The sequence below is a fragment of the Corvus moneduloides genome, chromosome 2 (assembly GCF_009650955.1).
Source record: "Corvus moneduloides isolate bCorMon1 chromosome 2, bCorMon1.pri, whole genome shotgun sequence".
Lineage (NCBI taxonomy): Eukaryota > Metazoa > Chordata > Aves > Passeriformes > Corvidae > Corvus > Corvus moneduloides.
Genome location: NC_045477.1, coordinates 36,732,091 through 36,757,728, shown reverse-complemented (window position 1 = coordinate 36,757,728; position 25,638 = coordinate 36,732,091). Strand labels below are relative to the sequence as shown.

Sequence of the window (25,638 nt, the reverse complement as noted above, 5' to 3'; positions counted from 1 at the left end):
TGCTGAGTTTCACCCAAGGAATTTGCAGTGGAGTGAGGAAATCCCTCTGTGGGATTCTACTTGGATGCTCAGAGTGCTGGACCATTCCTGATTTCCTGACACAGAGCTGCTCCCTGCCTTTCCAAACCCAGCAGAACTGTGGTTGTTGTCATCATCAGAAGATACAATTAAAAAGTTAGTTAAAAGCCCATTGGCCCAATGTAGTGATAACAGCTCAAAAGTATTCCGCCCAAATGAGAAAAGTTGATAAGGACCAAAAAATGTGCTTCTGCTGGTCTGAAGACTGTCTCCCACTTCCTCTATTCTTTGAATTCTTGCTTGCCTCTCAGAAAAGAACTTCTTTGTAGCTCTTCAGGTATAAAGTCTATGTAGGAGAGGAACAGGGTTTTCTAAAATGTACCGTATGTACCTATCCGTCACCTACTTATTAATTATAACTAAAAGCATGATTAATCTGCCACAGATAGGGCTGCTAAGTAACCCGAATCATGCTAATGCATTTCTGTCACCTACACAAAAGGCAGCATTTTTCTCAGATTTCACATCTGTGTGTACTAAGGCCCATATCCACAGCAGCTGCAGAGCACTGGTGATGTCTTTCTGCCACAGATGGGATGAGGTTGCATCATGCATATCTGTACCACTCCCACAGAGCCTGTGCAGTGGTTTATTTCCTCAACACTAGTACAATTTAGTGAGATTATCTTTTGCAAATAATTTTTCCTTTTAAAATTGATAAAAACTACAGTTATGAGAATTATTACCAGGAACTCATAACGACTATGACTGAAATTCCTCTGTGGGAAGGGTCAGCATGAAGGCCAAGGTGCTACTTGTAGGAGGTAAGAGGTGCATAGGTCTCCTGAGAGTGTCAATGTCTGAGGAAAACAATTCTTTTGATAAGGCACATCATAATTTTTTCTCTTCTGTGTTCCTTTTCTCTGAATATTCAATTGACCCATTTTTTTAATAGCCTAGATGTTAGAAAGTTAATTTCCAGGCGCCAACTCGAGATTAGTAACCACACTTGAAACCCTCATACATCCATCCTGTGAAGCAGTCAATGCATGGATATGCTAAATCACAGCTAAGCTACACAGTGTAACTTTTAACGTCCTCAGGAAAAGCTTTTCACATAAAAGAGTTTCAAAACTGACACCTCCAGAAGACTAATTATACTCTACAATATGAGGAGCAGAAGACAGTTCACCCATTGAAGGAACCATTCCACTGATGCCTGGGTGACCTGCTAAAACTTGATGCCCTATTTCTGGGTAGATCAAGTATGAGGAATACAATCATTAGGCTCATTAAATATATAGTATATTTATGCTACATTTATATAAATATATATAAATATATTTTATTAGATAGAAATTATATTATTTTTTCAGCCCTCTTATATTTTAAATATATATGAGGAGAAAAAGCCCAACTTCAACTTTGTCTTTTTACACCTACTAGCTTTTTGGTTAAATAAGATAAAATTTTATGTAAGAGTTTTGGTGTGAACTGCCTGAGACTGCAAGATGATGCTTGCAAGCTGTAATCTGCACCCCTCCTGTGCTGTATGCCTCAGTGGCCCAAATGAAGAAACCATTTTGGTCTTCATCTCAATAGGCACCTTTCTGCATGCAGGCAGACTCTCAGTCAGTAGGTTTCTGAGCATGCAGATTTATGGAAGTTTGCATAGGGAATGGGTTTTTTGTCCTAAGCTATGCAGTAGTCAAGTAACATTCCGTGGAGAAAAAGTAGAAGATGGATAAGAAAATATAAACTGCTCCAGAAAGAGTGTTCATGTGGCTTTTACAGTTCTTTCCTTAGATTTTTTTTTAATCGCTTTTTAGTCATCACAGTTTGGTGTCAATGCAGTCCAGAGTAAGTTGGTTGTAGCCATTCACATGTACTATAGTGACACAGAGATTAAATCTTGGAATGCTGCCCTTAATGTAGCAATTTCACCAGTTTCTTGCAAAACTGCTCTCCTACCCTTTCTTATTAATAAACATGATATTCTTCTGTATGCTCTCCTTTCATTCTGCACAGCTGTACTCTTCTCTTTCATCAAGAAACAGTCACAATTTTGTTTGTCACACTTAAATACAGATTTTTTTCTTCTTTATTTATGAATAGCAGGCTTGGATTTTCTTTATGGAATAGAAATTAAAAGAGCCCTGGCATTTAGAATGTAAAGGAATTGCTCCAAATGATTATAGTTGTGTTAAAATGAGTCACACACTTTTGATCCAAACTTCCTGACATACACATTCATATATATTAATCATTATGACATCATTGAAGAACTATTTTTACCTTTTTTATAAAAGCTGAGTGCATTTGTCAACTCATCAAATTATATTTAATCCAGTGAACATAGAGATTGGTTAGGAGATGCTTTCAAATTACAGCAGAGCTCATTTCTACATGTCTGAAAATGTTGTGTATGTAAAGACATGTAACGTATTTGCTCTCTTTGAAACACAGGTGAAAAGCCCACTGTAAAAAAAAAAAAAAACCACATAATGAATTAGCTTTCCTAAGGAAAATTAAACTTACCTGTCAACAAATGCGTGGTGTAGTACAAAGATAGGATCATTTGCAGAGCCTTGTACTTGGGACATGGAGCCATTCATGTAGATGTGAAGTGCATTATGCAAACTGCTTTGGGATGGGTTTGATATCGCAGTCTGTGGATCAGCAAAGCCTGTAGACTCAAGAGAAAATCATACGCTGATATGACAATGTGTATAATTCTTTTTCCAGCAACAGTGAAGATCAAAGTACTTCCTTTCCCTTCATTTACATTCAGCTTTTTAGACAAGAGTTTAGGAAAACTTGTAAAGGAGTGCTAATATATTTCAAAGGCATAGCAAAGATGAAATTAGAATAAGATAAATTAAAACTCCTGCCATGTAGCTAATGCAGCATGTCAGCAAATGTACTGCTTAATTGCTTTATATTTTTAAAATTTCTTTGTCCTTTTTGTCTGGCTGGTAAAACGCAAGATAATCCCTAGAGACATTTACATGTGAACATTTATTTATGTTGAGAAAACTTATTCACTTTATTTTTAATCCCTATACTTACAGGTTCCTATTTTATCTCATCATACACTCAGTCATTTATTAATGTTTTTCTCTATAGAACACATTCTTTAATTGATAGGAGCCAACACAATACAAGCTATAATCTCTACAGAAGGATTTGGTGAGTAATCAATAATCTTTTACAGTCAGACTTGCAGGATGGAAGTGTGTGGGCTGCTGTTATTTTGGAGGACACTTCAAAGATGGGTTTTAGGAAGAGCTTACACAGACCAGCTCCCAGACAGGAAATACTGGAAGATGAGCTTCTGTGTTAGTTTTTATCTTGGTAGCCTGTCTATAGTTAGCTCTGATGTTATAGCCCTACACAGCATCCCATCAGCTGTGCTTCCAACCTACTTGTAAGGACTCCTAGTAAAAGCCAACTCAACCATCTGATCCTTCTCTGGGATTTTCCCAGAGAATAGAAGGAGAAACCTGTGTTGTCCTCCCAGTTCTATTCTGAATCTGATGCTAGCTCTGATATTTAACCCATGCCACAAAACTTCTCTGATCTGTCTCTTTTATTTTGTTCCTGAAGATGTCTTCTTCTCACAATTTCTGTTAGCTGTAGGATGAGGAAGCATAGTGGAGGCACATTAAAACATCGTCACAATGTAATTATCGAATAAAATGGGCTGTGAACAATATGGTCATTGGGTTAATCCTCAGAGTTTTCCCAATATTGTTGCAGTTTATCAGACCTGCAAGGTGGAGAAAATTAAGACATTAGCTTTTGTCTATGGGAAATTCCTAACGGACTTTGAACACTTTATTTACCTATTTGGACCAAGAACCAGCATTTGAATGAGAATCAGCAATATACTTTTGAAGTGTATCTCTTAATAGTCCTTCTATTTGACACTGTGACTCACACCACAGGGCAATTTCTGACTTTGCAAGATGGATTCCTTTTGTAGAAAATCTAAAATGTGCCAACTATCAGAGGGTGTTCAGTTCAGGGAACTGAGCTACAGACAATCTGAAAATAAACCTTCCCTGTCAAAACCCTAATGTGTAACATGGAATTCAAGTCCACAGTACCAGCTCTTTTGCTCTGGATTTTCTCCTCTCTGAGTCACACATGAGTTGGGTCGTCCTCTGAACTTGGAAATCTGAGTTTTAGACCCAACAGGGACTCTGATCTTCTGCGTGAAATGATTGCATTGCTTTGCTACTCTAAATTCCCTCACTGGGCTTTGTCTTGTCAGTCAACCTCTTCAAAAAAAGGGAGAACATCTGGCATAAACCCACTGGTATTTATGATAAGAATCAGATCATAACTGTAGCACATAGAAACCAAAATACCATGATAACTGTCCATCTTTCTGAGTCTAATAGTATGACAAAGCTTTTGAGAAATTCAGGGGAAATCAGAGTTGAAAACATAATTAGGACATCTGGAGAAGGTAGAGTTGGCTTACTAAGAAAATTGTAAGTCTTTAAGGTAAAGTTAATCTGGCTTTAGGGAACAAAGAGGAACACATTAACACCTAGAGATTTTAAGTACATCAGATGTGGACCAGGATTCTGGAAGAGTCTGCTTGGTGATATAAACAGCAAAGGATAGAAGTTCTCAAAGGGAAAATCGGGCCCACAGAAATCTGCATGATGGTGAATGCTATGTTTCCTAGCTATCAAATTGAGTAGAAAAGCAGAGTAAAATATTACTTATAAGGAATGATGTACATTGTCCAGAATTCACAGAAAGCAATGGCAACAATTTTGTCTTTCTTGCTGCTGGCCACAGCATGTGGTTATTTGGATCAGTCAGTTTAGCAATACTACAACATTTCCGTGAATATTAACTGGATATCACATATATGTGTATCATTCTGAAGCAATTCTTCCACATATATTCCACTGCATTGTAAGTATGTTTAAGGGAAGAGAAACTTTTGCAGGGTCTGGGTAGACAGATAGGTGTTTGATATCAGACTTCAGGTGCTTCTTACATTTTTTAATGCATTGCAAACAGTTGACCTAATCATTCACAAAAATACACAGAATACACATTTTGGCTCTGGACAGCTTTTCATGGAACATCTGCACATGTGCAATTTATCTTAATCATCAAAATCTCTGTACTGGAACAACTTTAGCAACCCCACCCTCTGGCTCAGATAATTGGGGTGCATCCAGTCAATGTCAAACGTGATGTCATGTTTAACCCTGCACATGAGAAGTTCTAATACCTGATCGCTTGTTATGAAAACTCCATATAAATTTTTAAGTTAGCAGGAATAAAGTCACGATGTGATGTCACTGTATCTTATTAGCTTGGGTCTTATTCTTTTGTCTCAGACTTTTAAAAAGACTTCAGTACAATCAGCTATGCAGGATGACACGCTAGAGTGGAGTCACCCAAAAAGGATATGTGAAAACTTCACCCTTTTTTTGGAGTACAGGAAACTTTGTTGAGGTAGCTGCAGTAAAATCACCTCTAAAGCAGATGTGAGACTAAAGATAAAAGTGAGCTGAAATAAGAGTTCTCTGTCTCTACACGGGGGAACTCTTCTTCCTCCAGCTGCCTTGCCCCATGCTGTGCCTTCCTCTCCTCTGCGCTACCTTTAGCTCATCAGTCCTTCTGTGAACTGATTTCACTCACTGTTCTGGCAGTAAAGTTCCTCCTAATGTCCAACCTAAACCTCTCCTGGTACAGCTCGCAGCTATGTCCCCTCATCCTGCTGCTAGTTGCTAGGGGGAAGAGACCAACCCCACCTGGATACAGTCTCATTTCAGATAGTGATTGAGTCTCCCATGAGCCTCCTTTTCCTCAGGCTAAACAAACCCAACTGCCTCAGCTGCTCCTCCTAAGACTTGTGCTCCAGACCCTTCACTGTCTCTGTTGCCCCTCTCTGGACTGGAAGAAGGCTCTGCAGAGAGATCTGGACAGGCCAGATTGATGGTCTGAGGAAAATTGTATGAGGTTCAACCCAGTGAAGTGGTGGTTCACAACATGAGTGCTACAGGTTTGGGGGAGTGGCTGGAAAGCTGCCTAATAGAAAAAGATCTGTTGCTCCACAGCAGCTGAACATGATCCAGCGTGTGCCCAGGGGGCCAAGAAGGCCAATGGCATCCTGGCCTGTATCAGCAATAGTGTGGCCAGCAGGACCAGGGCAGTGACCATCCCCCTGTACTCAGCACTGGTGGGGCTGCACCTCAAATCCTGTGTTCAGTTTTGGACCCCTCTCTGCAGAGAGATCTGGGGAAGGGTCTGGAGCACAAGTCTGGTGAGGAGTGGCTGAGGGAGCTGGGGTTATTTAGTCTGGAGAAAAGGAGTCTTAGGGGGGATCTTCTCACTCTACAGCTGCCTGAAATGAGGCTGCAGCAAGATGGGGGTCAGGCTCTTCTCACGGGAAACAAGCAACCGAAGAGGAAATTACCTTAAGTTGCCACAGGGGAAGTTTAGAGGAGATTTAAGGAAAAATTTCTTCATGAAAATGGTGGTTGGGCATTGGAACGGGCTCTCCAGGTAAGTGGTAGAGACACCATCCCTGGAAGTGTTTACAAAACATGTGGATATGGCACCTGGAAATATGATCTAATTGTGAAAATGGCAGGTTAGTATTTGGACTTGGAGATCTTAGAGGGCTTTTCTAATCTTAATGATTTTATGATTATATGGTTTAGTGATGGACATGATGGTGTTGGGTTTATGGTTGGACTCAATGATCTTAAAGGTCTTTTCCAGTCTAAATGATTCTATGATTCTCTATTTGAGCCCAACTTAGTCCCATTCTCCTGGGGTATAATTTTTTTCTTTAATAAAGTTTTCACATTTTAGAGAAGTTCAGGTCAGATAGATGCATCTACTTTAAAACAGGAGGAATATAAGAATTTTAAGGCCATATTCTTAAAGCTCTTTGAAGTTAGGGATGTTCTTCTAGCTTATATTTGTGGAGTATTTATGCCATTGGCAAATTTGTAAGAAATTTTTCAGGGTTAAATCTTATATCCTTTCTCAGACAGTGTTATTACTGTAATCCCTCTAGAGTGAAGTAGCTGCAAAATCCATAGAATTTGACCTGTGTGACTAGAGTAAATGAAAGTTTGTGATTATCTAATTTAGACCATATCATCATCTACTTTTTTTTTCTTAAAATTTCTCTTGTAGAGTTTCAATGTGATCTGTGCTGAATAGTCCTTCTAGTTCTCTAGAAATGGCTCTTTGCAATTTGACAACATTTTCTCAGTGTACAGCATAAATTTATCTAGAGGTGGAGGTTCAAGCTGGATGAGGAATGTTGGCTGTAGGCTGAAACTTTTTCAATTAGAAGTTTTCTGTTGGCTAACTTCATTTTTAGAGATCATTTTTTCTATAGATTTATGGATTGCTGTGAAAACATTGAGAAAAGTTTTCCAGATGAAAATTTCTCATTTCAGGAAAAAAAAGAAAATGTCCTATTAAAATGAAATTACATTTTGAAATGTTTGATATTTAATTCCATTATTTCATGACAGAATAGCAGTAACAATACATAATTGTGACAGACAATGGAATGCTATGACATGGCTTGGTTTTATACCATTTTTCATGAGTTAATTCATGAATAATGAAAGTAATACAGGGTTTTAGAATTTTTTGAATGTTCTTCTGTCACTTTGTGCAAAACTTAAAAGGACCTGATTTTCATTCGAAGTTGCTGTGAATAAAGTAATTTCAACTGTGGAATCTGCTCATAAAGAAAAAAGAAAGTCTAAATTTTTCATCCATCTCTTATTGTTAGGAAGTAGCATTCAAGGTATTACACACCAAAACTGGACTGAACAAAGAAGTTAAACTACTTAATTTGAAGTCAGCTAATCCATTTCTGATCTTTCCTGATGCTTTTAAACTAGGTTGATTTTCTGTTCTCTTCAATCCACGAAGCTTCCAATGAAGTCAACAGTGTTCCTCGGTTAGGACCACGAATCAACAAATCCTATTTAAAATAATTGCTCCCAGGGGCAAAGTGTAAACTGCTTTTAACCTGTTGTTTTTCATTCATAGCAGAAGCTTGTCTGTCACAGAGAGGGCAACTCATGCGCTCAGCCCCTTGGGGAGGTTTTATTGAACAATATTGACCTTTGCTGTTTATGGCTGTTGTGACATAAATTCTTCAGTGACATAATTCCTGTCTCTGCAGCAGCCCTTTTATGTTAATCAAACAGAAATTTCAGCCTGCCTTGTTGTCATCTGCTCATAGAGATGATGATATTTGCCCCTTTGAAGGATAAAAGTTTTAGCCTTTGTTCCAGTGCACTGAAGAATGAAAAAGCATAAAGTTTTGCCCACAAGGGGATCTTCTATGTGATCACAGGTATTTTCCATTATAGAACTGAAACTGAGGCATAAATCTCACAGTGGTGTAAATCAGGAACTGCTCAGTTACAGTCCCTGGCTTAGTTCTGATCACCTTTCGTAAACCTAGAGTAACTCCAATAAGGTCAATGCACTTACTTTGGATTTCCTTGGGATCTAAAAGGAATTAGAATTTTATCTTAGGTGTATTGGCACAAAATTGTGCAAATAAGCAAAGCAGGATTGAACAATGTTTTGCTTAGAAAAAGAACAAAATGTGGGGAACTACAAAGTGTTAACAGATTTGTAAGAACACAGTCAAGAAGAAGTAGGCAGGCACAGACAAAGTAAATGCAAGTCGTCAATTTAAGCTTGGCATTTTTACACAAAAAACTAAACTAGCCACTTTTAAGAAAGGAGTTAATACACTAGAAGTTTTTTTTTTTTTTTGCAGTAAAATTTCTTTTAAAACTTTCCACCATCTTTTTCAACATTAGCCATGAATTCTTCATTTCACATTGCAGTTCAGTATCTTGTTAACTAAATAAGTTGGTTGGCAGAAGTGTTTGTGGTTCTGTGGTATAAAGTTGTGTTGAAATGATTCAAGTTAAAAAACAAAATAAAATGCTACCACAGACCATGCTTTTGCTTTTGTTTCCAAGACCAGTAGCATGATGGTAGACCCTCAGTAATTCATGACTTGTTTACTTCAATTCCTTTTTCTCTACTACTTCCACTCCACCCTTTGCATCCATTCACACACTTTATGGAGTAAAATGTAGGCAAAGCTCTACTCAGTTATATCACCTTTTTCTTTTCAATACTTCATGTAGTTTCTGTTTTCAAGGACAGAAATGTTCAGAGATGCAGACACTTATTGTCTGGATTCTTTCTAGTCTGCAAGAGACAAATTCTGAATTTCTGATGATTTTTACAAAGAAACTGGTCCACTTTTCCCAAGGAAGCTTTATGGCGTTCTACACTGCATTAAGACTAATAATGAACATACTAAAACTTTACTATCTTAGAATCATAGAATGGTTAAGGTTGGAAGTGACCTCAAAGCTCATCTTGTTCCAACCCCTTTGCCATGGGAAGGGATGCCACTCACTAGATCAAGTTGCTCAGGGCCCAAACCAACCTGGTCTTGAACACTTTCAGGGATGGGGCAGCCACAGCTTCTCCAGGCAACCTGTGCCAGTTCCTCACCATCCTCTGTGTAAAGAATTTCTTCCTAATATCTGATCTAAACCTTCACTCTTTGAGTTTAAAACCACTGGCCCTCGTCTTCTCACCATCTGCCCATATAAAAAAAATATCTCTCCCTTCTTTTTATAAGCCCTCTTAACATACTTGGAGGCCCCATTAAAATTCCCCCAAAGCCGTCTCTTCTGCAGGCTGAACAACCCTAGCTCTCTCAGCCTGTCTTCATAAAAGAGTTGCTCCATCCCTCTGATCATCTTTATGACTCCTGTCTTATCCTCACTCGTACTCCTATCTTGTGTTGTTGTGCCCTTACACAGTTCCTTGCAAACCAAAAGATCATGGACATGAAAAGTAGATCACATTTGATTCAGCTGATATATGATATTGTAGAAATATATTTATTGATAAATGTACAATATGTTATCCTTGCTCATTAGCAATTTTGCAAGATTCAAAAGAGTTTAGTAGACAGATATTAAGAATTTCTTTTAGTAAAGAACTTATGTTTGCTAGCCAATTAGGAAAATTCAAAACAGGTTAAATAGCTAGATAATTAAGATAAAACATCGAAATTCTTTTGGAAATTATACTAAGTGCCATTTTTGAGGGATAGCTCAATCCATGTTCCTTGGACTTTGGGAAAAAGTCTGCTGTGGAGTTCACAGTGGAATGATGTAGACATAACATGCCAGCTGGCAGCATTGTCTTTCACCCTTGTTATCCAGCCTGGTCCCTGGAAGACAGTGAATTCCAGGGCCAACATGTCCCCCCCCATGGCTACATGGTTACGTATGGTTGTGCACAAGCAGATTGTTGGATGTTCAGCTTTTCTGCTGTGCTGTATTTACTTTGCAGTGCCTGGTGCTGACTGAAGCAGGAGACAGTATCTCCTAACAGACGGACTTAGGGTCTGATCTTGTCTAGAGTTTCTAGTTTGTTATCAAATGCCTTTAACGTGGTTCTTTCTGTCTGCTGCAGTTCCAGGTGAAGGCATAACTTTTTCTTTCTTTTTTAGTTATTCTTCATTAAATCAACTCAGTCTTCCCACGGTTTGAAGACTCTAACCCCAGAGAGAAACAATTTACAGATGGGAATGGCATAACAGAATAAAGTATGTTACCTTCCAAAGTGTTTCGGAAACTGTAATTGGCCATTTTATCCATGGGTCCAGATTCATACTGAGTCAGTGAAAGGCAAAACTCAACATCAGCTGAGGATGGGAGTCTTGGGGTTCTTGATTTGTCGTTGTTCCCAGGATTTCGCCTAATAGGCCCCTCGCTCGTGGCACTGCATAAAGCCTGTTGGCTGTTGTACTCTTCAGACTGAGTGCAAATTACCTGCATAAAACACTTTCTATTAGAGGAATTGCAATTACAAAAACAAAAGAGCCAAAAGAGGTACTTCGAATAATTTTTTTAAGAGCAAAGAAAATGTACTGCGTAATAAGTTTGTTTCAAGAGTACATATGATTTTTTACATTTTATGTGTATGATTTTAATAAAAGATGGTTATTTCATTGAAAACAGTCCTCTAATACAGTGCATATTCTGAAGTAATACACTTATCTGTATCTGAAACTACTCATGTGGGCTAAGGCATCAAATCTCATTCATGCTCTTGAAAACTCACTGAGGCTAAATTCAGTGTTACCCACCAATGCAGCAGGACAAAGAGTTAAATCTACTGCTGACGTTGCTAAAGGGAGGCTTTTTGGCTGCAGAAGGCTACTGAATAAAGCCATAATCACGTATTTTTTTATCCCACACAGTAAGAGTGGCAATTGTTGACTTGAAATATGAAATAAAAAGTTATTATGAAAATATCTCTGTATGCTTTGTCAGGGTAAATGGGCACTTACTTTCTCTATGTCTCAATGATGCTACATGTGTGAAATGGAAAATGTTGTTGCTGTACTTCCTAGAAATATTGCAGAGATGAACATGTATGACCAACTGAAATACCATAGGGATGGATATTGGGAAAGGATCTTAAACAGAGAGCTGGATACAGATGTAAAATACTTCCAGAATCCAGCATCATTTATATAAATTTTCTGGGTTCATAGACAAAGTCCAATTGCAATGACATAACAAGTCATTATTTGTCAGTTGATCTGTAGAAGCTGCCAGTCCAATTTGAGACTCCTGGAAGAGCAAGGTAGTTCAGTGATGGGTCTATGATAATGAAACAGAACAACAGCTGCTCAAAATTCCCAGAAGTTGTTTTGTATCCCTAGCAGGTAAGGCTGAGGCTCTGAATCAAAGTCACTGTCTATTGTTTTGCTTTCCTCCTGAAAAAAACACCAAAACAAGTAAAACTCCAAACCACCCGAGACCCCTTTAAAACACAGGACTCTGCAGTTAGCAAGTAATCAATGGGGTAATGAGAAATTTGTATGGAAAAAGAGTGGGTCTCATTAGTGAGTGAGACATCGTGGGGGAGAAAACACCTAACATTGAAAGCTCAACTTCTTTTATCCTGAAGGTATATTTCTATTTCATGGAGAAAAACAATGAACAAGGAGGTGAGTGAAAGCAGTAATCTCTGCTTTGAATGAGATGGAAGAACATGTGATTCTCTGTTGATGAAGGAAGTGGGTGGGAAATTAATTTCACTTATACTAGCCAAGTACAAATGGTGAGATTGAATCAACACTTTAGGATGACCTCTGCAGTCAGGGGAGAGAGGCATCTCCTGAGTGTGATTCAGCTCTCTCAAACCAGATGTCTGGTAGGTGAGATGTACTTACCTCTGGGGGTGCCTAACTCTCTCCATTGACTAAGTCAATGAAATAAAATGAGTAAAAAAATCAATGCAGAAACTGTCTCTGGACTGCAGTTAGCAAGGGAAGCAAAATTAAGAGCGTTCAACTTAATGCTCTGCTTCTGCATTAGGGTGGGATGAATCACACCCTGGAGGCTCAGATGTGCTTCTGAACTAACTAAAGACAAAGCCAAAGGCAAGTTGATGTGCTGCTGAACTAACTTTTGAACGAGTGGAAGGAGATCAGATGAATCCTTTTGTAAGTGATTTGATGACAAATTCACAGATGATGTTTGATGAAGCTGGTGATATAACATAGAGTCCTTAAGCATCTGGAGTTCTTCAATGATAAATTTTCTATGAACATGAATATCATGAACAAATTATTCTCATCTTTTTGGGGGTATATAAGAAAGCTTACCAGAGAACTTTATCCTTAGACACTGCTCTGTTAGCTGCAATCTGTGCGTGTCTGTTAAAACTACTGAGGTGCTCTTGGAGGCTATAGGTAGTTTTCCAGCAGAGAGTTGCATGAGCACATTTCCCCAAAAGCTCACCAAGTGGGTTAGGATTGTACCTCTAAGAGGGACTCAGGTCAGGAATGTGCCTCTAAGGAGTCTTTTCTAAGAACTTCCACCAAGAAAGGAGAGGTAGCGACAGGGAGAGGCCCAAAGTTATAAACACAAGCCATAGCTACAGTGTTGTTTTTATGTTTGGTTTGTATTATTGACAGAATTGATTCTCATTAGGAGGAACATGGACAATTCAGGAGAAGCTCTAGTAATTTCTTTGTTCATAAAGATGCACCATTCTGTGTCCCTAAGAAGTACATTAGTGATGAAGGCAAATGTTTCTTGGCTGGTGATGCTCAACCTGTTTCTCAGTTGTCACTTGGCTCAGAAACTACCTATGTGTGGATTTTCTTTCTCTCTCCTATGGACTTTATCTAGGTTCATATCTCCTGGGTTCTTCATCCTGCCATCTCCTATCTTTTGTCCTTTCCCCACTGCCCTGGGGATATATCCCTATTGTGTCTTAAAGAGGAATTGCATGCTCTGTCCAAGACGCAGTTTTCAGATATTCAGATAGGGAATCTTCAAGCATGAGATCAAATATATTTCTAAACAAAGAAACTTTCCCCCTTTGTTCTGTTTATCTATTTCAGGGGGATTTAATGTAATTGTTAATGTCATGAGGGTTATAAATCAGAGCACTATTTTTTTTTTTCCATTTATGTTTCAGTGTAGCCTTTGTTAACTGTCTGACTAACTAAATTCATCCTAAACAGAAGCCAGATGCCACAAGGCATTTGGTAAATCATGGTCAAGAAATGCCAACATAAGTGCCAGGAATAAAAATGCTTGTCTGTAACCTTTTGCTTTTTCTTTTTCTGAACTAAAAATTAAGGCTTGGTCATAAAATTAAGCAGGATGCTTTTCCAGAAAGATTTAACCTAGGTGATATTAATTAAGCATCTATCCTGAAACGATAATTTGTTGTTTTAACTGTCATGTGATGTGTAAGTGATAATACAACATAGATCAGTCAAATGGTTCTTTCTGGATGTAATCTGCATAAAGGATACATAAAATGGGTCACATCATTGCCTTCTTTTCCTTCAGCAGGAATTCTTTTTACTATAAAGATGTTGGTTTAAAGCATGATTTTTTTCCCCTTTTAGCACAGTCCTGAGCAAATTTCTCAATTCATCCTGGACAAATCCTCAAATTCCAGCTGCACCTGCCTGTGTGAATTCCTCAGCTCCAGGGAAACTGTTCGGAAGATACTCTGAGGAAAGGATTATGTAAATAGTGAGCTGAGCAAATGCCAGTAGATGGCAGTCCAGAATATGCAGCACTGCCTCTGGACCTTGTAGCACCCAGCAAAAAATATCCCTCTGTGCACTGCAGGTGAGATCTTGAACAGAGCTCTTCGGAGTGTTTCTTAGAAAACAGACTGTAGAGGCTGTCTCACACCTTTGGCAAATGGGAAAGTCTTTTGTCTTTTACTTTGCAACTGCATGCACAGACCAGGCCCTGTGGCAAAATAAAGGGAACTGCGTTACAGAACACTTCAACAATGTTCAGTCTTTTGCCTGCTGTCTCTAAATTCAAAGCTTTGGGGAATTTTGTGACAGATTTCTTGGGGTTACTTTCGCCTATTAGATCTGTGCTCATAAGGGCATTCAACACTGGTAATATATACCTGAATGCTTGGGAAAAGAGGATTCTCTGTGGTATTGAAATAGGTGCTCACTTACAAAGTGATCCGAAGTTCCTCAGTTTGTTGGGGCAGTAGAGCCACTCAAAGGGCTAATCCACACCTCTGTGTGCTTTAGAACTGGTTCCTTGCTCTGCTTGTCTTCTGAGCCCCCTGAGCAGGGATCTGCCCCCCTCCAGAAGCTCTACCAGCATATTTTCATAGTGTTGAGCTGCAGATTATATAGTCTGAAAGAACCACTTCAGACTACAGTCAGAGCAACCACTTAACTTGCTGATGTGTGCCAGCCAGAGATGTGATGTGACTTCATGGCCTTCCTTGACACCTCCCCTCACCTTGCCTTGTCCTACATGAAGTCTGAGCTCCTGATTTGGAGCCTTGGGTCCTGTTATGGAGCCAAAAGAGATTTTGCAATGATTCATTGTCTTTCTCTCTCTTTCTCCACTTACTCTCACAACCTTGCTTGGGAATGTCATTAAAGCACAGGTCTTACACTGGGTTTAAAACATTTGGCAGCTATAAAGAGGTTTAATTTTTACTCTTTTTTTGGCTGCATTAGGGCCTGGCATAATTTAATCCTAATTAAGTGGAATCCAGAAGATATTTACTCACCAAACTGGGAAAACGCAAGGAAATCCCCAGATACAAGCTGTAATTTGGGACCTTGTTTTTATAGGAGGAACTTTGAAAGGTGCTGTATCTGTAGCAGACCAAAAGGGTTTTAAGAGATTATGTATATTTATATCTGGTTCTTCATGTACTGCTGAATATTGGCAGGAATGGAAAAGTTAAACAGGCAGAGGACTGAAAGAAAAGAAAATATGGAAAGCAAAGCTTTGAAGAAATTCTAACGTCTTCTAAAAGGGTAAGGTCCTTAATTGTCTTTCTTCCCCTTATGGAACATACATAAACTGAGGAAACTGTGAAACTCAGCTAAAAGGAGATGAGACCAACATGGACTGACAGCACTGGAACTAACCTGGAGCCTTCAAGGTATTTTCTCAGCCTTCAGTAAAAGCTGGCTGAGTTTCACCTTTTTGCTTGGAGGCAGTCCAGAATTTGGGGGGTAACCTACACCCCATTAAGCACCTCAAAATGGTGCTGGGCCAGAGTAGAAAACTCTATTAACAAGTACTGATGAAGTATTCGCTAACACCTTCTGGTCTGACAGGGCGTGATTGCCTGCTCCCTGGCTGTCTCCAAGCTGTACCATCACTGCTGCTGTCTCCATGTCTACTGTGAAATCACTCAGACACCTCTCTCTAGAGAGAGAGATGGTAGGCTTCTTCTGCTGGTGAATTATTAACAAACCCCAGTTTTAATGAAATTAATCTAGCTATTGATTTATACACCTCTGAATGTGTATGTTCTTTATCTTTTATCCCCATGACTCCTGAGCAAGCATGGCTATGCACTAGCGGACAGCCAAGCATCCAGGGACCCAGCTCCACTGTCACCCACACATGACCCCATGGGCAGCAAATCACAGGGACATAGAGGCTGAGGGTACCCAAGTGGCTGCTTCTGCTGTGCACAGATCCTGATACCCTCCTGCTGTGGTCATGAGGTGGCATGTGAAGAAATACCTCTTCCTAACAGGAAATGTTTCAAATTTATAATCCATGTAAGCATATCATTAGAGAATAGAGTTCACAAACTATTTCTTTATATTTACCTCCTGCATTTGGGCTCTTGCTTTTTAATGTACCAGCCTGTACCTGGCATCACAGCTTATTAAGTTGCAAAAAACAAAAATAGTCATTGAGTTTGTGAGTTCTTTGGGTGTCCACAAGCAGATGAATGTAAGTCTTTGGTTGATTTAAGAATAAAGAAGTACTGGCTTCTGGTGTTTGTATTTCTGAAAAATTCCTGCAGTTTTTAAAGATAAATGCAAAATAATGTTTCAAATGATGCTGTCAGACTATTCAGCCAGCAATACAGCTCCCTGATAAAATGTACTTAGAATTAAATAACTATGTCTGAATAGCAGAATTCGTATTTCTTATGAAGTCATGTTTTCAGGTAATGGATCTAAAGTAGTCATTATTAGTTCAGAAGCATTTTATCCATTTTCTATTTGTGTAACTTGTTTCTCTTTTGTAGTAGCTTTGCTTTTGTGTAAGTGGTTCTTCAGGGTGATATGGAATGAAGTACTGAGGGAAATCTTCCATGCTTGCAACAAAGAATTGGCAGCAGGCTTACCCCAGCACATCCAAGAGCAGCCAGCTCTCCACGTTATGCAATTGCTTCTCTCAAGTCTTAGGAGAGACAGAAGAGAGGGAGCTGAAGTTGGTGGTGTTTCCTGCTTACCACAACAACAAACTGAAATAGCACTTACATTCTCCAGCTTTATTTTCTTCATCCTATGTCTAGCACACTGTGGGGATTCCCAGACTCTAAACTACCAGCAGAAAGATTCTGCTTTTATTTGCAGTAGGCTTTTATGCATTTGCAACTCCATTGACTTCAGCTGTTTCTCGAAATTAGTCCTGTTGTAGAAGACAGAATTTCATCTCCTACTATCTAGAATCATAGAACAGTTTTGGTTAGAAGGGACCTTTAAAGGTCAGATAGTCCAACCCCCCTGCCATGGGCAGGGACATTTTCAACTAGTTTGGTTTTTTTTTTTTTAAATAAATCCATTATCTTGAATAATTGTAGAAAAGATCACTAAAACAACAACAACAAAAAATCTCTCAAAATGTCATGGAATAGCTCCAATTCCCATACAGTTTTCTGTTAAGTTGACATGGAATTGCAAGAATTGTAAAGCATTAGTATGTCTCATGCAGCCCTAATGCTGAGTGTAACATTTGAATCATAACAAACAAGTAACTGAAAACATGAGAAAACCCTTCCCACCCACCCTAAAACATGAGATAAGCAAACAAACAAATCCAGTAAAGATTCCTGATAGTCTTTCTGGTAAAAAAGAGGCAGGAATCAGAAGTGTCACTTAGATGACAAACATGAGAATAATGTGGATGGATAATTCACTTAGCCAAGTGGTAACAGTAGCATGTTGAAGAAAAAGTAAGGTAAAAGCAAAAATTTCTGCATGTATCCATGGGTATCCATGTTGCCATGGCAACTCCTCAATGGAATAAAGTATTTTCTCCTTTCTTTGGGTTTAAAAAAAAAGGAAGAGGGATGCTGTTCTGCGAGTAGGCACTTTACCTTTTTTAAAATAAATCTAAACCATTTCCTAACATAGCAGGTATTGTTTTGTTTTGCTTTGGAAAGAAACTTAAAATTCTAAAAAGGAGACCATATTTTTGATGTGCTACTCAAAGGTTTCTCTTGCCCTCTTTTTATTTCGAATGCTCATTAAAAGCCTAAATTCCTTCACATTTCTGGATCCTCTTTTTTTTTTTTTTTTTTTTTTTTGTACTCATGCTGTTTAGCTACAGAGCTGAGATAATCAGAGCATTCTGCAGCAGATCCGTGGCTGTTTTCCGGTTCAAGCTAAGGCTATTTTTGTTCCCTTTTGATTTTCTAGAGTGATCTCTTACTTTGTGCTACTTGAAGGAACTGTATTGACTGTTATTCCCTATTAAGCAGTTGTTTAAATTTGGATTCAAGGTTAATAAAAAATATCTTTATCCCAAACTCACTGATTGAAAATGCAGATCTGTTCAATCTTTTTCATTCCTTCTCTAGATAAGACGGGAGAGCCATAAATAGATAGAAGATATTAGAGGGAAATAATACCCTTTGAAGGTAAAGTTTTTGCTTATTTTGGAAATTTTGATAAAATTTTAACATTTCCAGAAGTGGCTGAAGAATACAAGTGATAAGCATTTTCAGAAATTATGTGGAAAATGTCAGCAAATTACTTAGGTGCTCTTACCTATGTACACTGACACTGAATGAGTTTTAAATATAGCATATTTTTTATTCCTGCACCTATTAAAGTTACACAAAAATATCTCCTTGACCAACTTGTTCCATTAAAAAAATCTTTATTTTAAGAATATATTAGTGGGAACTAACTTTAAATAAAAAATTATAAACCTGTTTCTTAAATATATTAATTGCTTCTAATAAATTTTCTGAGCAGTTATTACCAGGATGGAAATATCTTAAGAATCTTGATACAATTAATAAAACCTTTGTAAAAGAAAATGAGCTAAATGCAACTATCTGACAACTGCATGTCTTTCAGAAAATTCTGCCAGCAGCTTGCTGATTTCTCTGTATTACCTGCCTCCTGCTACCTTGGTTATCTCATCCTATATACTGTATTGATAGCTCCACTTGACACATGTAATCAGTGCAATTCTGGTTTCATTTAATCCACTTTACCACATGTACAATTTTCACACAATCATTTATTCAGCTGAGTGCAGAACAACATAAGATCCCCTTCTTCCTGATAATGCAATCTAATTAAGCTAATAGAGTTGATGCAGATTAAAAGTGTTAGAAATAAGAAGAATCTTAGAAAATGGGATGAAACTGTATGTTTGTTTCTGAATCTATTTTATGGCTATGCCTACACTAAATTAAATGTCTTCAGGAAATTTCTCAGACACTGAGGCCAAGTGACATAAAAAAATCCATGTCTATGTCAGTAAAATAATTTTAGTCTCATAAACAGTGTCTCTATGCAAGCATTCTTCTGGGAATGGTCCCTGAAAAGTACCTGTGTGAGGGAGAAAAAGGTATGCCCGAGAGTAGCCTAAGTTGCTCTGTTCCTGTATCTCCAAATGCTTGAATTTAGAGATATACCCACCCTCTATTATTCAGAGAGCACAAATCAAGACTAAATACAGCCCAACCAGCCCAGTAAGCCCAGTTGGGTGCTGATTTGTAATATGCCAGAATATCCCAGAGCTGCCTGAATTTGTCTCTGGTAAATCACTGAAACTGCCCAGCCTTCATTTGGGCTGCTGCTACAGAAATAAATAGAGGATAGATTTAGATGACCATAATCATAGACTTCAACGCCAGAAGCAACTGTTGCTATTGTCATGATGGAGTGTGTCTATTGAAGCTAATAGACCTTTGTCACTGTATTTTAGGCAATGTGGCAGTGATGAGCAAGAGACAAGAAAAAGCTCTCAGTGTCAGAACAGCACACTATAGTTCAGCTACATGACACCTTATCACTTATGTATATATGTAATTTCCCTGTGCTTTCTGGGCTAATTTGAAGTGGTTTTAATTGGCAGGAATTGCTATTGAGTTTGCCTCTCAGTTCCTCTGAGCAACAGAGATTATTTCTGCTATTTCTTTGAACTATTGTTGTGAATTACAGAGCTGATTCTTCTCTGCTCTAAAGGTTTGGTTTGCTTATTTGTCTGTTTGTTTAACATTGAAAGCAGGTTAGTTTAATTTGATAGTTTTTAACTCATGGATAGGAGGAATACACTGGGAGAGGGGTAGAGCGCCTGAAAACCCTTTGCTTCTACTTCCATCATTCAGTCACCTATTGTTTTGCAATGGTTGCATGCTAGAAATTCATGTGCATAAATCCTGCTTCTTCTGACCTGACTGGCACACCAGAACCAAGCATGTTTAAGCTGATAAAGGCCATATTTGGACACTAAGGCATAGCTTTCCCCCTTCCACTTTACTTTTATGTTCTTAATTAAACAACCTAAATCCTACAGTCAGAAAGAAATGAGTCAAAGTTACATATGAACAGTTCTAAATGAAGGCAAGGTCCACATAAAATCTGACTTGCTTTCTGGTATTGCTTACTTTCTCTCTAGTAATATCTAAGGGCAGGCAGTGTGACTAAGCTCCCATTTTGTGCACCTCACCTATGTGCCTAAAATCAGGTAGGATAATTCCCTTCCTCTTTCCTTGGCTGGTTCTTACCTGCCACGAGGAGAAAATTGATGCTGGGCTGAGCAAATTAGGGTTGGTGGGATGTCTGCCACCCATGTACTCATCATTGCAGACCACACAGTCCTCTGCATCTCGCCAGTCCCAGTAGGGGATGGTGAAGTTCTCATCACCTGTTATCTTCTGGATCTGACGTTCCCACATCAGCAGAAAGGCCCGATGCCAAGGCAGAAAACCGGGGGCTTCGTGGGCAAAATCGATGTCCCGCCACACATTGGAGCCACCTAAGAGTGTGTCTCGAGAGGCATAATAATGCATCCACACAAAGAGATCGTACACGTTGATGTCTCTGAACATGGGGCTGGAGCCATTGTTCATCTGAGTATACGTGCCAGTAGCAATAACATAGTCCTGGCTAGGGATGTTCTTTGCCAGGTTAAGATAGGCAAGAAACTTGTTCTTCTCACTGGTGGTGAGCTGGAAGATGTTTCTTCTTGTTTTCACTTGCCTTTCAGTGCAGTTGAACCCTGAGAAACCAAATTTGCACTCCCCACAGTTGTATCCCATGAAGTTGCCTTCACATCTACATGTCCGGTTGTAAAATACAGAGGGCCACTCCTCTCTGTCATCCACTCCTGAAAAAGGGAACTGTGGTCCCAGTGGAGCCTGAGAGAGAAGGATGTTCTGGCAGGACCCTCGGCTGGAAAGCTCCCCACAAGGGGACCCGTCTCCATCCCAGGGGGGACAGCACTCCTTGCTCAGCAGACTCTGCACGTTCGCACAGACTCTGGGGAACTGCCCGGTGGACGGCTGAAGGATGACTAGCAGAAAACCCAGGGCAAACAGCAGCATACTGACAGAGCAGCAGGAAAGCATCAGCGTTATGCTTCAGTGCATGGAGTGTTCTCTCTGACCCCTCCAAAGGCCTGCGTGTGAAAGGAATTCCTCCCCTCCACCAGGAATGCTTCACTGCTGACTTCTGCTACAGCACACCCTTCAATGTTCTTCCCCATTCCTACATGAGAAGCATTTACACACAAAATACACTTCAGGGTTAATCTCATTATCACATGTTCTAGGTGAAAGCCAATTGACTTTCCCCCCCTCCCTCTACAAGTTTCAAAATACAGGCATCTATTATAAACTTTTGCCTTCTGCCTAGCACATGATTGCTTTCCCATGGCAGTTGGAGAGGAAGTAAAATTAAAATTTGGGCACAGAATCAACTGTAAGTTCTTAGGATTCCTAGTTTGTTTATATGCTTTAGAGTAAATGGTTGATTAAAAAAAAAGACCTGGAAGAGTCTAGTCAGTTAAATAGGAAGAACAGTGTACCTAAAAATGAGAAAATAAAGAATTTGTGAACAACCTATTTTTTTTAACAGGAAGCGAAACCAAAATGTGCTCAGATTAAGTGTGAACATAGGGCAGAACCAGAACAAATTATTTGGCTTGGTATTTTTACATTTCAGTGTAAACTGCCTTTCTTGGATTGGAGTGTGGCAGAGGGAAGTGAGGGAAGTAATATACTTTTCATAAGAAAATGACCTTTTTCTCCTAGAATTGATAGTGTTTTCACAGTTGATGACACACAGAACTCTGCATGACAGTGTTCTCCACAGTTTTGTGGGGAACACAGACAATCTACCAATAGATTTTCAGAAAGCCCTTGGAGCAGCTGTCTCTGGATCAGGAAAAAAACCATTGACTCCTGTTTTTCTCCCATCAAGCAGTTTGCAAACACCATATCTGTGTTCTTTACTCAATATGTTACTGGGCAGCCTCCAGACCACCCACCTCTTTCTTCTTGTACATTAGCCTGAGCAGAGCTGACAGAGCTGCATGAGCAGATTTAGAAGTTAGACATTCTTTGAAGTTGCCCCTTGCAAGAGGACAACTGTTGTTTTACTGCTGGGCAAATCGCACATGAATTTCCTTCTTTTTTTTCAGCTACTACTGCTATCAGTAAGGGTGGTTTTCTTGGGTTTGTTTCTTACAAAAAGCTTTGTGAATTATTTCCTTGTGCTTAGGGAGGGCAAGAACAACATATAGGCAAATGAAGTGAGAACCTTGCTGGGAAACAATGCCTTTGCCGGGATCAGGAGGTCATCACATGACCATGCTGAGGAGCACGAGGTGCCTTAATCCTGTTGGCTTCTACGCCTCATGTATTCAGGGGATTATCCCTGAATCCTGCTTCCAGGGAGCCTGTGATGGGGGAGCCTGGAGCAAGAAGGGCAAAGGGCAAGGGTTTGCTTTTTCAAAAAATATTACTAACCATACTCTGATGTTTACTATCTTTTAGCTGATTCCCCTGGTTTCCATGTTAGGCTTGTAAAACAGATTTTTTCGTAGAAATGCTACTCATTTATTTTATTTTATTTTGTTTTGTTTTGTTTTGTTTTGTTTTATTTTATTTGTACCTGACTCTTTGGGAAACGTTGCCATTTTGTTTACTGTTCCTCCCATGGATACTACAAAAATACTACACATGAGGAGAGACCCATCTCTGATGATACTTTAAATTTTTCACTGAAAAGCTACAGAGATTGGGAGAAACTTGAGGTGGAGCCTCAGACTGAACCAGAAAATCCCTCGAATTATATTTATGCAGAAAGCCATACATACAAATACATTCAATACCCTGGTTTAATATTCAAACGAGATTTTATGTTCAATGTTACAAAACAAGGATCTGAGTCTTGAGAGTTGTCATATGATGAGTTTCCTAAGCAGCTGGTTAACCACAGAATTCCCTGCGAAATGGTATGAATGAGAAGCTTTGAATCAGGAATGTGACTCAGGAGCAGCACACGCCCCTCTTGCTTTATAGACCTGTCAAGAGTTACTAGAAGGAAAACTCCCAGAGTAGCGAGAAGTCTTCCTGAGGCTCACCTGCTGGCTAGCTTGCAGTGTTACAATCAGATTTTCAACACTATGCTGCAATGCTAAACTGAACTTCATGTAGTCACAGCCTGTGGCTTTCTGATGTAGTTATGGACAAGGAACATTCCAAGTGAAAAACAACAGCATTGAATGGATGTTCACATTAACTCATAAAATTAATTCTTTATTTCCTCAGAGCTGAGTAGGCTGATCTTCAAAATATCATGTCTTCCTTTTGTAGAATGTCACAATAATTTCCCTTCTGGGCTGCTAATACTGAAGCAATCAAAGTTTCAAGTAATATTAGTAGCTTTTAAAATGTTCTGATAGCTGGATGGCACCATGAAGGAAGTATCCCTCAGTATTGCTTGTTAATACTTTTTGGGAATTCTGTGGGGATTTTAGGCCTAGTTGGCTGTGTTGAGTGGGGGAAAAAAATTGGGATGGGGAAGTGGAGAATAATTTTAATTGTGGTTAAAAGTCAAGCATAAAGCTGTGGAGGTTTTAACAAAGGCTGGATAGACAAAGTTGATGCTGCCCAGTTACCAGTGGAAATCAGAATCGTCTAGAGAAAAAGAAAAAAAAAAGATATGGTTATTTGAGATGGATAAGTACAAGGACCAGTTGACAATTAGAGAATGGAAAGACAGATAGTCTATTAACCAGCCAGGAAATTCAGTCTGATAAACCAGTGGTCTCAGATTATATGAACTAGTGAATATTATCTGATCAATGCTTTTATTATGAGCCATGTTATTTTTGATCTGATACTGGGAGACCTAGATACAGACTTAATGCATCAGAAAACATGTAGTCAGACTGGTATGAAAACATAGGCCAAATATTACAGGCAACTTCTAGGAGTAAGAAAAATATCATTGATCTGCAGGCCAAAGCAAGGGAGAAGAGGTGCGGATGCAATCAGAGCAATGAAAGTATAGAAACTATAGCAGAAGGCAAAGCCAGTTTCTCCCTGTTACAGACTGAAGATAGCAAGCACCACAAAAGTAGTTACCAATCTATCCATCTATAGTTTTCACAAAACTTGCCTTATACCTGTCAATCTTGATGACAGAACAGCATATAAGGGGGATGCTGAAGCAGTATTTTCTACAGTTTTGTTACACTCCACTTACACTTCACCTCTGCTTTCAGATCTTTGCTGAAAGGTGGCCTGACTTCTGGCTTTTCGGAGCATGCTGGGCAGAGTGGAAATTTTGGTAAGTGAGTCTGAGTGCTTTCCTATCAACTTTCAGAGGAAAAGTGTCATACAATTTCTTAGTACTATGTGGCTCATACCTGTGGCCTTGATAGCAGGCCCAGCTTTAACTAGGTGGATAAGAGTGTGCTGCTTCGGGAAATCCCGTCTCTTCTAGGAGCTCACTGAGGTTGGAAGCACTGAAGGTTTGTCAGCAACCTACAAGGAAATTATTCATGTCTTTTCTGGGTTAATGTTCTACTAATTTTCCAAGGGAAACTTGCCTGCTGAGGGATCAGACAAACAATCTACCCTGTGCAAAACTAGTGGTGGAAACAACTAGGGGAGAAGCAACACCAGCCTTTGCTCTGTTGGAGCTCTCCTGGACTGACTCCCCCATATTGCAAAGCTGCATCCTCTGCCATCATGACAGGTTCCCCACAGCTGTGTCCCAACCAACTGCAGGGTTTTACTCTTGCAATTAAAAGCCTATGCTCTCCCTCCTCTGTTCCAGTGTCCTCTGATTCCAATGATGCTTCTGCAAGTTGACTGGGGGAAGCTTCCTCCTGGGGTGCCCGTGGTGCTGGGCTCATCTTCAGAACCAGCTATATCTAATAAGTGACTCTAGGTGCTTCTTACAGACTTGTCCTGTTCCATTTATCCAGCTCTGCAGAGAAACAGAAAAAGAATAAAAACTGCTAGTAGCTGTGTGTTGGTTTTCTGTGTGTGTACACTTTGGCAAACAGATAATCAACAGTGTATTAAAAACCATGAGAGTGACATTTAGCACAGAGCAGGTCTCAGCAGCTGCTGGTGGTAAGGCAAACACAGCTGTGCAGTGTCAAAAAACTAAATTTGGAAAATGAATGAGAGAATCAGTTGGCACAGGTACAGGGATATAAATCAGCTGGGACCCTTGGAGGATGAGGTCACCTCATATAACCTCTTCTGGACCAAGAGCAGCAGGGCTTCCATTAAACCTAGCTTTTTCTTATAGGTAGAAGGGGGACTTGTACATCAAATAAGCAGTTCAAATGCATATTTTTCTCTGAAATTCAACCACACGTTATTTTATTCTTAAATTGATCCTCTCAACATGCTACCAAAAAGTCCTTTAAATACTCAAAAGCGGTGAGGAGAACACTACAGTTTTTCTAAAGTTTATCTGAGAGATTTTCTGAGGTAAATAAAAACTTTGTAGATGGC

At 39.3% G+C, this 25,638-nt stretch overlaps 1 protein-coding gene and 1 long non-coding RNA gene across 2 annotated transcripts in view; one reads left to right on the top strand and one right to left on the bottom strand.

The window, feature by feature from the left end:
- TYR (tyrosinase) overlaps positions 1 to 21,368 on the bottom strand; it is a 41,986-nt gene extending 20,618 nt beyond the window's left edge. Inside the window, exons 1-3 of the mRNA XM_032099125.1 lie at positions 20,383 to 21,368; positions 10,694 to 10,910; positions 2,557 to 2,704 (exon numbers count right to left, since the gene is read on the bottom strand). Of these exons, the coding sequence (XP_031955016.1) occupies positions 2,557 to 2,704; positions 10,694 to 10,910; positions 20,383 to 21,225 (1,208 nt within the window). The 5' untranslated portion in view covers positions 21,226 to 21,368. The remainder of the gene's footprint in view (positions 1 to 2,556; positions 2,705 to 10,693; positions 10,911 to 20,382) is intronic.
- A 1,156-nt stretch (positions 21,369 to 22,524) lies between these two features.
- On the top strand, positions 22,525 to 25,055 carry LOC116438331. The gene is made up of 3 exons (XR_004237678.1): positions 22,525 to 22,598; positions 24,390 to 24,454; positions 24,947 to 25,055. It is a non-coding gene; the product is annotated as an uncharacterized LOC116438331 (long non-coding RNA).
- Positions 25,056 to 25,638: the final 583 nt, after the last annotated feature.